A 14,197-nucleotide genomic window follows, 5' to 3' on the forward strand; every position below is an offset into this window, starting at 1 on the left:
CTAGGAGCATTTATGGATCCATCCTTTAAGGGTAAGAAGCATTCAGGCTGTGCCTGTCAAAGGGAGGTGGAGTCTTTGCTGTTTGTCAAACCCACTCCGAATGCTCAGCAGCATCACACGCAGTTGGTTTAGAGTTTAAGGCCCCTTTGCAGGTCATCTGCTGCCTGCTTTGAGAGCCATTGCTGGGCTGGGTGCTTACAGCAGAGCCCCATCTCATGGTCTTAGCACCCACCCCTTGAGCGTGCTGAGTGGTTGTTTGCATGGAGATAAGGTGATGCTGTTCATGGGAGCAGGTAGGAAAAACCTTTCTCTGCCTTGGGAAGGGGGTGGTGTAAGAGACCATTTCTACACCATCAACTGCTTGTATTTAGGTGGGAGGTTTCATTCCTCAGGCATGAGCAGTGCGGTGTTACCCTTGTGCAGGGTGCTTGCTTGCTCAGCTATCTGTCATTGAAGGACACCCTTAGGTTCTGCCTTGCTCCTCTAGCAGTCACCAGGAGGAACCGAAACACTTTAGTTTCTTCTTTTAAGCTGTCCTGTTGCTCTAGTGGGTGGTTTAGCAGCAGGAGTGGCTCTGTATGTTGTTTGGTGGCAAATAGAATGGTTTCTATCCATACCTTGGACATCAACGTGTCTGGTGGATAAAAGAAGTTGGTTTTCTTGCATTCTTCCCTTTGAAAGAGCTTTTCCAACAGGGAATCATCAGATCAGATGGAGTGAACAGTGGGAGAGTCCATGCTGCTGCAGACAAACAGCTTTTGGTTGCTCCCTTCCTATCCCTCCTGCTCCAGCATCTCCTGTGGATGCCCAGAGTAGCAGTCCCTGGAACATAGGGAAAGGTGAGTAAACCAGCATCCGGATTTCTAATCCAGGATTCAGGAAACCCTTTGGGGGGGGGCTTGGCTGGAGTTATTGAGTGCTTAAACCCCCTTGGATGGTGATGCAGGCACATCTATAGGTGTTGTGCACCTCGGGGCACCCTAAAGCACGTGCAAAGGGGAGCGTGGACTGAACTCAATCCACCCTGCATGGCTCCCGCTCCTTGCAGGCTGTGGTTGGAATCCTCTCCGGGCACTGGCTGCTCTCCTCTATCATTTACTTTAAATAAAGATGTGTGGAGCTGTAATTCCGGCTCTGCTGAGCCAGCGGCTTTGGGATCCTTGGCAGGCAGGGCCCTGGAGATGGTCACTTCGGGAGGTGTCTTAGAAACTGGTTTCAAGGGAGCTCTGTTGCTCAGTATAAATCTGTGTCAGAAATGAACGTGTCGGGTTCTCCGTGCCCATTAGGGAACATCTTAAAGGGAGCAAGAGCTTTCCTGCTGCTTTGCGTGGAAGCGAGCATCTGAACGAACGTTTTCCCAGCTAGAAACGTGCCTTAAAGCTCAAAGCTTTGGTTAAAACCTGACCCAAAATGATCAGAATTAACCAGAAGTAAAGCCAGTTTCATTTGTCATGGAAACCTGGGATGCTATGGGCCAGCCTATGGCCTGGAGCCACCGCAATCAGTTCTCCCGTGCTCAGTGATGTGCAAGGGGCAAGCGGGATCCTGGCTCTGGTGGGGGGGTTTGGGAGCTCCCTTAGGGAAGGGCCGGTGCTTAGCCCTGGATTGAGAGCACAAAGGTAGCTGGAGGCTCCCAGGAAGGGATTTTCCACCCGGGATTGTTTGCCTTGATGAGGGTGTCAAGTGCTGGAATGACCTTTGGGTGAAGGAGAGGCTGAGTCCTGCTTCATAAACAGCATCCCCCTTTGAGCTTAACCTCCTTGCGGCTCCATCCCTCCGGGGCCAAGCTCTTCCCGCTCTGAACTGCTGCTCCTGCCTTCGGGATCGGTGTCCCTGTGGAGGATAATCCCCTCCTTCCTGTGGGAATCAGGAGGAGCAGCAGCAGAGAGGCCCCGAGAGCAGCCCGGCTCCAAGCAAAACACGGCTGCAAACATCCCTCTTCCTTCCCTGCCCTGTTTGCTCTCTGCTGCTGTCCCCTTGGAGAGGGCTGGACCAGTGCAGCCCAAAGCCCATCTCCAGGGCAGTTACTTAGGGAAGGGGAAAGTGTTGCTCTGCCAGGATGCATTTGATGGGATACGCTGGGGATTCACTGGTTTTCCAGCAAAGGGGACAAGATCCAACGTTATCTTTTGCATCAGTGAACCCTGCTTCAATTGAAGCCTACGAGAAGGAAATGCTTTCCCTTAAGCAGACCTGGAGGAGGAGGAAGAGCGATGGGAATTGTTGAGGTTCTCTGGGACTTGTTCTGGAGCAATTGATGGTAAATGCCTCTACCTCTTGGTTAGAAGTAACCTTTGATGCTGGAGGCTTGCGAACAACTGCTCTGCTCCAGCTCGGAGCTGGCTGGGTGTCAGCAGCAGTGGGTGTTAGGAAATTCCTGCCTTTTTACCACTATGTGTGCATATATACACCCATATATATAATATATGTATATATCACTGTATGTATATGCTGTGTTCTATGGGATCTGGCCATAGCTGACATTAAGAGCTGTGCTGTCATGGTGTGGAGTGCTCCTCGCTGGAGGTTTGGGCCGGTTGGGACTTGGGAAGTGTTAATGCGAGCAAGTGGCTCTCAGCAGAGATCTGCTGGGGAAGGGGGGAGATGCTGAGGTGACTCCTTCCAGAGGGGCTTTAACATTCCTGGGATTCCAAAAGAGGGGTTTCAGGGTTAAAACCCCTCCCTTTTGGCTTGACAGCAACAGTCAGTGGGGCTTAAAGGAAAATATTTGCTTTAGGCTTGTTGGAAGATGCAAAATCTCCTAAACCAATTAATTCACTTTGAAAACCGGGAGGGAGGGAGGGAGCTGCTGTTGTCTTTGGAACTGTTTCTCTACCAGTTCTCTGCTGGGCACCAGGATGTGAGCAGAGCTGCAGCTGCATCAGGCTCCGGTTACTCGGTGCCTCTGCTCAAGCAGCCTTTGTGCTGCGGGGGGGGGGGGGGCAATGCTGCATGCCACCCTCTGAGCCTCTTCCCAATAGGAAACCTCATGGAGGGGCTGGGGAAGGTGGAGGGGCTGGGCACGATGGGTACCTGCTCTCCTGGGGCTTGCCTGTGTTCAGCATCCTGGTGCTCAGTCCCCGAAGTGACACTGTGGGAAGAGACCTGAGGTCAGTCTGTAAGGAATTCTGACGTGGAGCTGTTGGAGCAAGGCCAGGGGAGGCCACGGGGATGAGCAGGGGATGGAGCAGCTCCCCCATGGAGCCAGGCAGAGAACGTTGGGGCTGGAGGAGAGAAAGCTGCGTGGAGAGCTCAGGGCAGCTTCCAGTGATGAAGGGGGCTACAGGGATGTGGAGAGGGACCTTCAGCAGGGATAGGACAAGGGGTGATGGGTTCAAACTGAAACAGGGAAGTTCAGGTTGGAGGTAAGGAAGTTCTGCCCTGGGAGGGTGCTGAGGCGCTGGCCCAGGGTGCCCAGAGAAGCTGTGGCTGCCCCATCCCTGGCAGTGTTCAAGGCCAGGTTGGACACAGGGGCTTGGAGCAAGCTGCTCCAGTGGAAGGGGTCCCTGCCCGTGGCAGGGGTTGGAACTGGATGAGCTTTAAGGTCCTTTCCAACTCAAACCATTCTAAGACGTGGTAGCAAAAGCTGAATGTGAGGGGTTTGGATGCAATGGTTTTGGGTCTGCAGGTAGCACCCTGCAAGGGGTGTGCTTGGCCCAAACTTGTGTGTATCATAAGGCGAATTCAATGGGTTTTAGGGAAATAGGAGGGAGTGGGGGGCACAGATTTATTGCAGCTTGGACGTGGGTCTCTTTGGTCTTCGACTCATTGTATAAGCAAAAGGATGATGTGGGAAGGTGGAGGATCTGCCCCGTGCCAATGTCACTGCTGCTCTGCTTTCCTTTACTGCCTGCCCTGCTCTGTTCATGTGTCCTTGGATCCTTGGCCCTATCTCTTTCCCCTTTGTGCTGGGCTCTTGGGCAATCTCCTGCCCGGTCACAGAGTGTTATTTGGCCCTGCCAAGCTCTGTGTGTCTGCCTGGCAGCAGATTAGGGTTGTGCTTGGTGATAACATTGTTCCTTGGGGAGCAGATGATGGGAGGGGGAGGGTGGGAGTGTAGGAAACAGGAGTCAAATGGCAATTGCTGGGGCCTCTGCAAGAGCAGGAGGTATAAATCAGAATGACTTTGATTTATACGGGTGCTGCCAAGCCGGTGGGGCTTTTTCCTTCATCATTTACACAGCAATGGCTTGTAGCACCACATGTGCTCTTGGTTTATTATGGTACTTGGCAGGTAAGATCGCCTCGGATGTGTCAAGGACCAGCTCTGACACAGCAGGAACGTGAGCTCTCTTTCATGCGCTTCCACCACGTTATCCCAGGAACACCCTTCCCAGTCTGTGCCTCAGTTTCCCTCGTGTCTCACAGCTTCTCCCTGCTCCCAAGCATGGATGTGGGGAGCCCTTGGACTTGACAGCCCTTGAGAGGGGGGTGCACTGTGCAAGCAGCCTTCTGGTGCCAAGGCTCCTCCATCACGGTCATTCCCGAGACGTGCTGGTGGAGCAGCAGGAGAGCAGGATTGAACCCTCACCACGGCCTGAACCGGTGCCACGGGAGGGTTGCGACCAGGGGGTGCAGTTCCCACGCAGCAGCCCCGTGTTGGCACGGCCCAACGAGGGGGATGCTGGGCAGAGCGGCGCTAACCCGGGCCAGCCAGAACTGGAGGGGTTGGGAAAGCGGCTCCAGCCCCCAAGAGGCGGCAGGGATTCGGGTTACGGCTCCTGGAAGGACCCGCCTAGGGGAGGACCCAAGGAGGGACGGGCTGAGGCGAGCTCCTGCCCGGAGCCAGCGTTTGGGAGCGCTGTGATGGGGCTGTAAAGCGCGGCTGAAAGTTTTCCCGTAAGGCGCTTGGCTTCTCCTCCTTGTATCCCTTGCTTGGGAAGCAGCTCTGCCCTCCAGAGATGGGGATCTCCGTGCTGGATAGCTGCCCTGGCTTGCTGTGGTGGGGAGACCAACGCTAAAGGGCAGCTTTGGATGCGGTGGGTTGCGCTTTCAGGTAAGAATCTGTTCTTCGGGGTGAAAGCTTGCGCTGTTTCTGGCTTAAATATAGCCGTGGCTTGAACGTTTGGCCGTGTAAATCGGTGTGCAGGGTAACACAGGTTGGCTTCGAGCCCCTTTATAGATCCATTGTTCTGCCTTGATCAACAGGGGTTGGTGGTGGGAGCAGGGCTTCAGCCGCTCATCCCCGCTCCCTTGCGCTGCGGGTTTGTTAGCAAGGGGTGGATGTGTTCCCAGGTCTCCCGGAGCTGCCTGGCGTTTCCCGCTCCCGCAAGCAGGAGGAAACGGGGACGGGAGGACCCTTGCAGCTTCCCTTTCAGTGCGAGAGGACTCTGAACTTACTGCGAAGCCGGGAGGGAGCAGGGAGCTGCTGTTTGCGCCCGGATAACGCTGGCCAGGGGAGAAGCCGCGCTCCTTTTGTGTGCTGGCTCCTGCTAAAGCTCCGCTGGATGCGAAGGGGGTTGAGACTTGAGTGGAGTTTGAGGAAGTGCGAGGAGAGGAGAGGCTGTGATTGCGCATTGCTCAAGGGGAAGGGGCTGCGGGGTTGCTGCAGCTTGGAGCTGGAGCCGTGTTTTACCGAGGGAACAATGCTGCTGAGGAGCACAAGGCCATGGAAAGGAGTTGCTGGGACCCTGAACAATGGATTCCTCCAGCTCCTTTGTGCATCATGGCACCAGCCTGACTCTTTCTATCTGCTCGCTGCTGTGGGCAGGGTGTTCCTCTTCCCCATCGAGCTCCCAGGGCAGTTTGCTAATGGCAGGGTAGCAGGGAAGTGGCACAGGAGCTCCTTGAACCCATCACAGGCATTATTAACCTGTCAGCCCCTCCTGGGATTGCCCAAACCCGGTTTGTAACCCACATTACAGAGGGAGTTGCAACCCTCAAACTATTCTGTGGGCTCCAAGTGGGTTTTGCCCAAAGCAGCCTTTAATCCTCATGGCACCATCTGAATGCTGAGGGGCTGCTTCTCTACACAGGAGTGTTGCAAATACAGGACATGGCCCCTTTGTGGCTTAACACAGCTCTAATTCCCCCCCCTCCGGTAGACACAGCATTGAACAAGTAGTGTATGATGCTGTGAGAAAGGTTCACAGTTTGCCATGGGGCCTCTCATAGCTGGGGAGCCTTTAATGCTTGCAAGAGAAGAAGCTTGGTCTCCAGAGCTTAGTGGCAAGTTTCAAGCTTGTCTTAGCTGGAATCAATCTGGCTTGGGGTCAGCTCAAATGTGGCTGAGAATAAGACCTAGAGCCATGGGCACTGTAGTGTTTGAATGGTGCTGGAAATGGAAAGCATCGTGCGGGCTGGCTTTGTGCTACGCTGTGTATGGGCTGGTGCTGTTCCATTGTGATCCTCACTGTACCAGGTCAGCTTCTATAACTGATGCCACTTGGGTTTCTCTCTTCCCTTTCTTCTTCCCATCTGTGTGATGTTAAAGTGGTTTTCTGCCACCAGTGGCACTTCCCTTTTCGATTTGGGATTCAAGCTTTCACCAAGGCTTGGAGGAAGCTGTTCTGCATAAGAATGGCCAAGCCTTTGGTCTGATTTTAGGATACACCCTATGAAGGTGGCATCTACCTGCCTGTGATTCAGCGTTCTGATCCTGGGCGTTCCTCCCTTCCTTATTCTCCCATTGGTTTCCCCTATCCAAGCCAAGTTACCAAGTGGTGTGTTTGAGGAAGCCACTGGGATGCTTCCATCCTCTGCGCTGCATTGGACCACACGATTCCTGAGCATCCCATGACCTGAAAACAGAGGCAAGATGGACTTGTTACATGGTACTAGCTCCATCCCCTGGGGCAGCTTGCTTCCTCCTCTGCCTCCTTTTCCTTTCCTTCCCATCAACATCCTTGCAGCCCAGACCCCCCCCATGTCCTGGCCTGCATCCCCAGAGCGTGATGCTGAAGCATCCCAGGAAACAGCAGTGGGAAACTGCTGCCTGGAAAGTGGAGGAGCATGGAATCATGGAACAAACACGCAACCGATTCGGGCCCCTGAGCTGTGGTTTAGGTTGGAGGGTGATTTAAAGGGAATTGTGAGCACGTTGGGTTTTCTCCTCTGTGTAAGAGGAGTGCGTGCTCTGCCTTAAGCCTTCCCTAAGATGAGGGTGATGGTTGAGCTCATGAGAGGACAGGGAGAACCAGTGACTTCATGTGCAGGACACACCAGGCTAAGGAAACAGTGTGTCATCCATCCCTCAGCACCTCGGTGCTGCGAGCAGGGAGGCTCCAGACTGGGTTTGCCCTTCCCAGTGGGGCCTGCAGCCAGCCCTGGCTTGACATTTCCAGGCTCTGGGTTAGCAAAGGAGCAGGAACATCTCCTGGGGGGGGCGTGTAGGGATCCGGTTGCTGCTCGTCCCATGGGATTGTTTGTGGTGCTGGAGCTTTTCTGGTGCTGCCCCATGGCTGTGTGGTCCACAAGCCCTGCAGGGCTCCCTGATGCTCCAGCTCCATGGTTGCATGGGCTGACTTCTTGCTATGGGTTTACTTTGCAGGGCCGAGGAGGCTCTTTTCCTGCCCAGTTCTTTCTCTCTTGGCAAAGTTTGGGAAGGATCAGCAAGTGCTGCACATGTTGAGAAGCGCGCTCAGCATCTCCCCAGCTTGGTAATAGCTGTGTGTGTTTGCAGGCCCAAGCAGTTAATGCGCCTCTTGTCCCTCTCTAGGCCAGCAGCAATGAAGCACTGCTTCTACAATGAGACCGTGGGGTTCTTCTACAACAACAGCCGCAAAGAGCTGACCACGTACTGGAGGACAAAGGATGTCCTGGTGGTTGCCCTCGGCCTGACAGTGAGTGTCATTGTGCTCCTGACCAACCTGCTGGTCATCACGGCCATCATCATCAACCGCCGCTTCCACTACCCCATCTACTACCTGCTGGGCAACTTGGCTGCTGCAGACCTCTTTGCTGGCATCGCTTACATGTTCCTCATGTTCCACACGGGGCCCAGGACAGCAGAGCTCTCGCTGAAGACCTGGTTCATCCGTCAGAGCCTGCTGGACACCAGTTTGACGGCCTCCGTGGTGAACCTGTTGGCCATCGCCGTCGAAAGGCACCAGACTGTGTTCACTATGCAGCTACACAGCAAAATGTCCAACCAGCGGGTGATGATCCTCATCTTCTGTATCTGGGTCACGGCCCTGCTCCTGGGGCTCATCCCATCCTACGGCTGGCACTGCCTCTGCGCGCTGGAGAAGTGCTCCAGCATGGCACCGCTCTACAGCAGGAGCTACCTGACCTTCTGGGCCATCTCCAACCTGGTCATCTTCCTCATCATGGTGGTGGTGTACACGCACATCTTCATCTACGTCAAAAGGAAGATGACGCGGATGTCCAAGCACACCAGCTTCCACCCGCGCTACAAGGAGACCATGATCAGCCTGGTCAAGACGGTCACCATCATCCTGAGTAAGTCCACTTCATGGTGCTTTGAGCCTGGGCTGGATGGGGTTGATGGGATGGATGTGCTCAGGACGATGCGGAGCATTGGGAAGGGACTTGCTGCTTCCCTGGTCCCTGATGCTTGGGGGGGATGCTTTGCTTTGGTGCTGCTGGACTCAAGTTTCTGCATGAGCACTGTGTGAGCTGGAACGTGACAGGAGAGGGTGAGCTCCTAAGGCTCCTGCATGGGTGTTTCTCAGGTTAGTAGAGATGAGAGGAGCTGTTACTGATGCGACTCAGTAATACCTGAGTGCTGTAAGTGAGACTTTGGGCACGGAAGCAGCTCTTAACGTGCTCAACTCCACTCTGCTTCCTCCATAGAGGGGTAGCATGGACTTAGGAGCTGTAATTCAGGAGCACTTGGTGCATCCTTTATTGAAAGGATGGAGCAGGGTTTGGGGCAGCTGTTTCAAGGTGGTGGGGAAGGAATGAGGGAGTCGCAGCCAAATTCCTTCCTGTTTATGGAATGAAGCATTGAACTCTGTTCAGATTTCTTTGTTTGAGCAGCTCAGCACTGGGCAAATGCGTCCCTGGGAGCTCTGAGCTCTCAGTTCAAGCTGCTCTCCAGGAGCAGAGGGGCTCCAGCAGTGCTGACTGCCCGTCAGTGTGTCTGCAGCTGCAGTCTGTAGTGAGATAGGAGCAGGAACTGGAAGTGCTTGGTGCTGAGGCTCTGACTCTGCAGGACATTGAACTTCAGTCAGATCTGTGCTGTCCTGCCCAGTGCTGCACATCTAAGAGTCATCGAATGGGTTGGGTTGGAAAGGAGCTTAAGACCCTCCAGTTCCAACCCCCTGGCATGGGCAGAAACACCTTCCACTGGAGCAGGTTGCTCCAAGCCCCTGTGTCCAACCTGGCCTTGAACACTGCCAGGGATGGGGCAGCCACAGCTTCTCTGGGCACCCTGTGCCAGTGCCTCAGCACCCTCCCAGGGCAGAACTTCCTTATCTCCAACCTGAACTTCCCTGTTTCAGTTTGAACCCATCACCCCTTGTCCTATCCCTGCTGAAGGTCCCTCTCCACATCCCTGTAGCCCCCTTCATCACTGGAAGCTGCCCTGAGCTCTCCACGCAGCTTTCTCTCCTCCAGCCCCAACGTTCTCCGCCTGGCTCCATGTGGGAGCTGCTCCATCCCCTGCTCATCCCCGTGGCTTCCTCTGACCTTGCTCCACCAGCTCCATGACCTTCTTATGTTAATAGCAGCAGTTGGGACATGCATTGTGCTTGCAACAGCCCATTGCTCCAGGAGTTCCTTAAGGAAAGCCTCAGAAGGGAAGAACCAGAGTGAAGGAAATCAAAGCGCTCCACTCCAGGCGCACGGTCACAACCCTTTGCTTGCAAATCTTTCCTGATAAGGCCAGAATTTGCTTGGTCAGGGAAACCTCGGGGCTGCAAACCAAGAGTCCTCCCTTGCAAGCTCCCCTTTGGCCCAGTGGGGCTCAGCAGGGGCTGGAGGGGGGAGTTGTGGGGCTGCTTGGTGTGTCCCTGCTCCGGGGCTCGCTGCCTCGCTGGGGCTTGTTGCAGCTTGTGAGCACCGAAACCGGAGTTTTCTGCCTCTTCCTGCTTTTCCTTTGATGCTGCTTCCCAATCTCTCCATCTCCTGTGTGCGGCTGGGAGGTGCTTACTGCATGGGTTTAGTTACTTCATGTGTTTTGGACAGTCTGCAGTGGAGAGAAGCTGGGTTGTTCCTCCTTCCGTCCTGAGCAGTATCAGCAGGGCTGCTTAACCTTATGGGGCTTCACGTTGACTGGAAGAATGTTGGCAGGATGGGGGGTGCCGGCCAAGAAGGGAAATGCAACTCACCTTGTACTGGGAGATCACCTTCCTCTTTGTCTTCTGCCTTGAGGGAGGAGAAAGCTGGGCTCAGAGGAGGCTTAGAAGAGCTGCTGTGGTTCCCTAGGGAATCGGGGCTGGTGCCTGAGGATAACCAATGTGTGAGAAACCTCATGGAGGGAGACTCAGGAGCTCATCAGGCCTTTGGGACTCTTGTAAGCCAAGAGGTTTCCCTTCCTGTGCAGGGCAGCATCAGAGAGGAGCAGCAGTTGGTTCTGTACAGGGAACAAGAGCTGCTGAACTTGAGGGAGGGGAAAACACCTTTCCATTAGGGAAAAACACCTTTCCATTTGGATTCAGTGTGCAGCAAGCGGAGGCTGCAGAGGGCTCCTTCCCTCCCTAAAGCCCTGGTGTAATCCCTTCCCCACCCTCATTCCCCAGCCTTCTGCAAACTTGGACTCTGCACAGGGAATACTTTGCGCCTTATGCATGGGAGGGTGAGGCAGTGGGGAGGAAGCGGAGGGTGCGGTAGGAGCTGTGTGTGTCCCGCTTCGTTGCCAGGCAGGGATAATCCTGCAGGTCCCGGGCATGGGGAACAGGTCTAGGAGCTGACCTGGAAACCTGCAATGAGGCCAAGGTGCAGCTGGGAACCGGGGGAAGTCTTCCCACAGGGCAGTTGATGTGATGTGACCAAGCCACGGGGCAGAGGCGGTGCTGACCATGCTCTGCTCCATAAGAGTTCGGGTTCTTGCTGACTCCTCCAGCTTCCATGAAGGAGCAAGGAAAGAGCTGGATTTGCAGGCCAAGAACTTCCTTTTGGGTTTCCCCTCTTCTCCGTAATACTCCTTTGGCTTTCCTTAGTGCTGCTGGGTGCCAGTCTCCAGTGGATCTCCTTTCCCTTGTGAATGCTGAAAACCTGGCCAAAAAAGAAGGTGAAAGCACTAAACAAGGAGGCCCCTTTCCTGCAGGCCCAGTTTTGGCCTTTCCTTTGGGACAAGCAGGAATCCCTCCTGTGTCTTTGCTAAATATAAAGGAGACAAAGGCCTGTTTGCAAGTGGCGGGGTGTGTAGGGGGGGAAGCTGCCTGGGGCTGGATGTGGTGCCTGCTGTGCTGAAACCCAAGGGCTCTGTGAGGCAGTGGCCTGGAGCCCGCAGGGAATGCTCCCAGGATCCCTGGGCATCCCTCCCGCGCGTTCCTTTAGCGTTGCGCCCGTGCATTTCGCTCCGTGACAGGCGTGGATTCCTCCTCCGTGCTCTGGTCGCAGCTCCGCTGGCTGCTGTCCTCTCCAGGCAGATGTTTTCCAGTCACGGGTGTAGCAGCAGACTTCCCAGCAAGTCTCATTCCCTTCCACCCCTTCCCAGAAGCCCCAGCAGGGTGCAGCTCCCGTGCGTTAGGATACAGCCTCCTGCGTGACCCCCAGGAGCGCCGATGGGCGCGTGCTCCATTGACGTCAGCCTTCGAAGCGCGGCTGGAAGAAGGGCTTGAGGAGCTGCAGCACCTCCCACTCGCATCCTGCCAAGCAGCCATTACCCTCGTGCCAAACGGCTTTGCAGGTGGTGGCAAGAGCACGGGATCTGAGTCAGCGGTGGGGCTGCTCCAGCTCAGCCCTGCTGTTGCCTGGCTGGTTTCTGCGCAGCTTAGAGCAGTGGGAGGCTGATTCTGCCTCAAGGGTTGGCCAGGACTCGGCCAAACCCCATCCTAAAGCCCTTGTGGGCTCTCTGGACGCTGGAGGTTGGCATTCAAGGTGTGTTCCTCTGCCTGGTTTGGGTTGGAAAGGACTTTAAGATTCTCCAGTTCCAACCCCTTAAGGGTGTTGATGCCAGGGACACCTCATGCCAGGCCTTGTCGCCCAAGGGGTGCCAGGGATGGATCTTCCCTGTGATCTTAAAGCCTGTTTCACTTCTGGGTGCCCGCAGAAGCTGTGGCTGCCCCATCCCTGGCAGTGTTTAAGGCCAGGTTGGAGCAAGCTGCTCCAGTGGAAGGTGCCCCTGCCCATAGCAGGGGGTTGGAACTGGAGGAGCTTTAAGGTCCCTTCACCCCATCCATTCTGTGGTCCTATAAACCACTGGTGATTCTAGTGAGCATCTGAGACCTCACTTGGAGCACTGTGTGCAGTTCTGGTGTCCTCAACATAAAAAGGACATGGAACTGTTGGAACAAGGCCAGAGGAGGCCACGAGGATGAGCAGGGGCTGGAGCAGCTCCTGTATGGAGCCAGGCTGAGAAAGTTGGGGCTGTTCAGCCTGGAGAAGAGAAGGCTGCATGGAGACCTCAGAGCAGCTTCCAGTGTCTGAAGGGGGCTACAAGGATGCTGGGGAGGGACTCTTCATCAGGGACTGCAGTGACAGGACAAGGGGTAACGGGTTCAAACTGAAACAGGGGAAGTTTAGATTGGATCTAAGGAAGAAATTCTTTACTGAGAGGGTGCTGAGGCACTGGAATGGGTGCCCAGGGAGGCTGTGAATGCTCCATCCCTGGCGGGGTTCAAGGCCAGGTTGGATGAGGCCTTGGGTGCCCTGGTTTAGTGTGAGGTGTCCCTGCCCATGGCAGGGGGGTTGGAACTGGATGATCTGCAGCTCCTTTCCAACCCTGCCTATCCTATGGTTCTATGATCTTTACAGTACAGGGCCAGGAACCTAACTCGAACCTTTCTCTAACAGTTCTCATTCTCTCCCTAGGTGCTTTCGTTATCTGCTGGACTCCGGGACAAGTCGTGCTCCTCCTGGATGGCCTGGGCTGCAAGAGCTGCAATGTCCTAGCAGTGGAGAAGTACGTCCTGTTGCTGGCCGAGATCAACTCCTTGATCAACGCTATCGTCTACTCGTACAGGGACAGCGAGATGCGCAGCACCTTCCGGAGGATCCTCTGCTTTGCGTGCTACAGGAATTCCAAGTACACCCCCACGGTGGTGAAGCTGAACACTGCAGACCGCAGGACACTGTCTCAGAACGGGCACTTCACTGTGGATTCCTCTATTTAGCCTCTTGCTCAGCTCCTGATCCGAAGGAAGGGAGCAGAGGGGAAGAGCACCCTGCTTTGAAAGCAGCAGAGCTTTCCCTGCTGTGCTCAAGGCTTGTCGTGGATAAGGGACAAGATAAAGGTGGTGCCTTACGGAGGATGAACACACATGGAGAGCGGTCTCTATGAAAGACTATTTCTAAGGCAAGGTTGATTGAATGGAGCAGCATCTAGAGGCGTGCTCGGGGAACCTCCCACCAAGTATTTGGTACTTCAGTATTACTGCCTCCAGAAAGAGTTGTTCCAGCACTAGCATCCCCCAAAGAGCCAAAGCTCTTCAGCTTTATGCGTTGCCTCCTCAACAGAGCTGCTTTAGTGCTTCCCCAGAGAGCCCTCTTCGGGTTGTGTTCCACCAGCTTCCAAAACCACGTTCTGAAGGCCTCATCAGAGAGGAATTGGGTTGAATTGCTTCCCGAGAAGCAGTTTCCTGCTTTCCAAAGTGTTCCAGGCTTTTGGAGGATGTCTTAGGAGCACCTAACGCTTTCCTTAAGCTGGAGAGTGGTGCTGTTTGTGTTCTGCTAAGTGATCCCATGTGCTATTTGCAAGTTCATTGCCTATTCCTAAGGGTGGAGTGAGTCATGCTCCCATGAAACCATCTTTCTACTGGCTGAAAGCCCTTTGGAACAGGTTTAGGTCAGATTCCAAAGCAAGCAGGAGTTTCCCTTGGGTTTTAACGTGTAATTGGGCTCAACAGTTCAGTGTGGTCAGATGTAGCCTTTCCCTCAGCAAAGCCCTGTGAGGAGTTAGGAGGGTTCATGTTAGTCCATGTGGTCCTGGGAGAGGCTGCCAGGAGGCAGGGGTTGGAATCCGGGTTCAATTCATCATTTCGGGGGGGGGTTTCACTGGGTTTTAACATTGAACAGCTCCTTGAGGGATCACCTCAGCTGGCGTGGAGAGAAGACAACCTTCGCAGAGGCGTTGCTGCTCAAATGAGTGCCTGGACTTGTTGTTCTTGCAGGACCGAGTGGGGAAGAGCCA

General features: G+C 54.7%; 1 protein-coding gene across 1 annotated transcript; it reads left to right on the top strand.

Moving 5' to 3' along the window:
- Window positions 1-7,661: 7,661 nt before the first annotated feature.
- LPAR2 (lysophosphatidic acid receptor 2) lies at window positions 7,662-13,181 on the top strand (the record flags this gene model as incomplete). Its single annotated transcript, XM_080636162.1, has 2 exons — window positions 7,662-8,400; window positions 12,880-13,181. The coding sequence occupies exons 1-2, from the start codon at window positions 7,668-7,670 to the stop codon at window positions 13,179-13,181; spliced, it is 1,035 nt and encodes a 344-aa protein (XP_080492288.1). The 5' UTR covers window positions 7,662-7,667.
- Window positions 13,182-14,197: the final 1,016 nt, after the last annotated feature.

Source organism: Psittacula echo (genome assembly GCF_963264785.1).
Source record: "Psittacula echo genome assembly, chromosome: 30".
NCBI classification, from domain to species: domain Eukaryota; kingdom Metazoa; phylum Chordata; class Aves; order Psittaciformes; family Psittacidae; genus Psittacula; species Psittacula echo.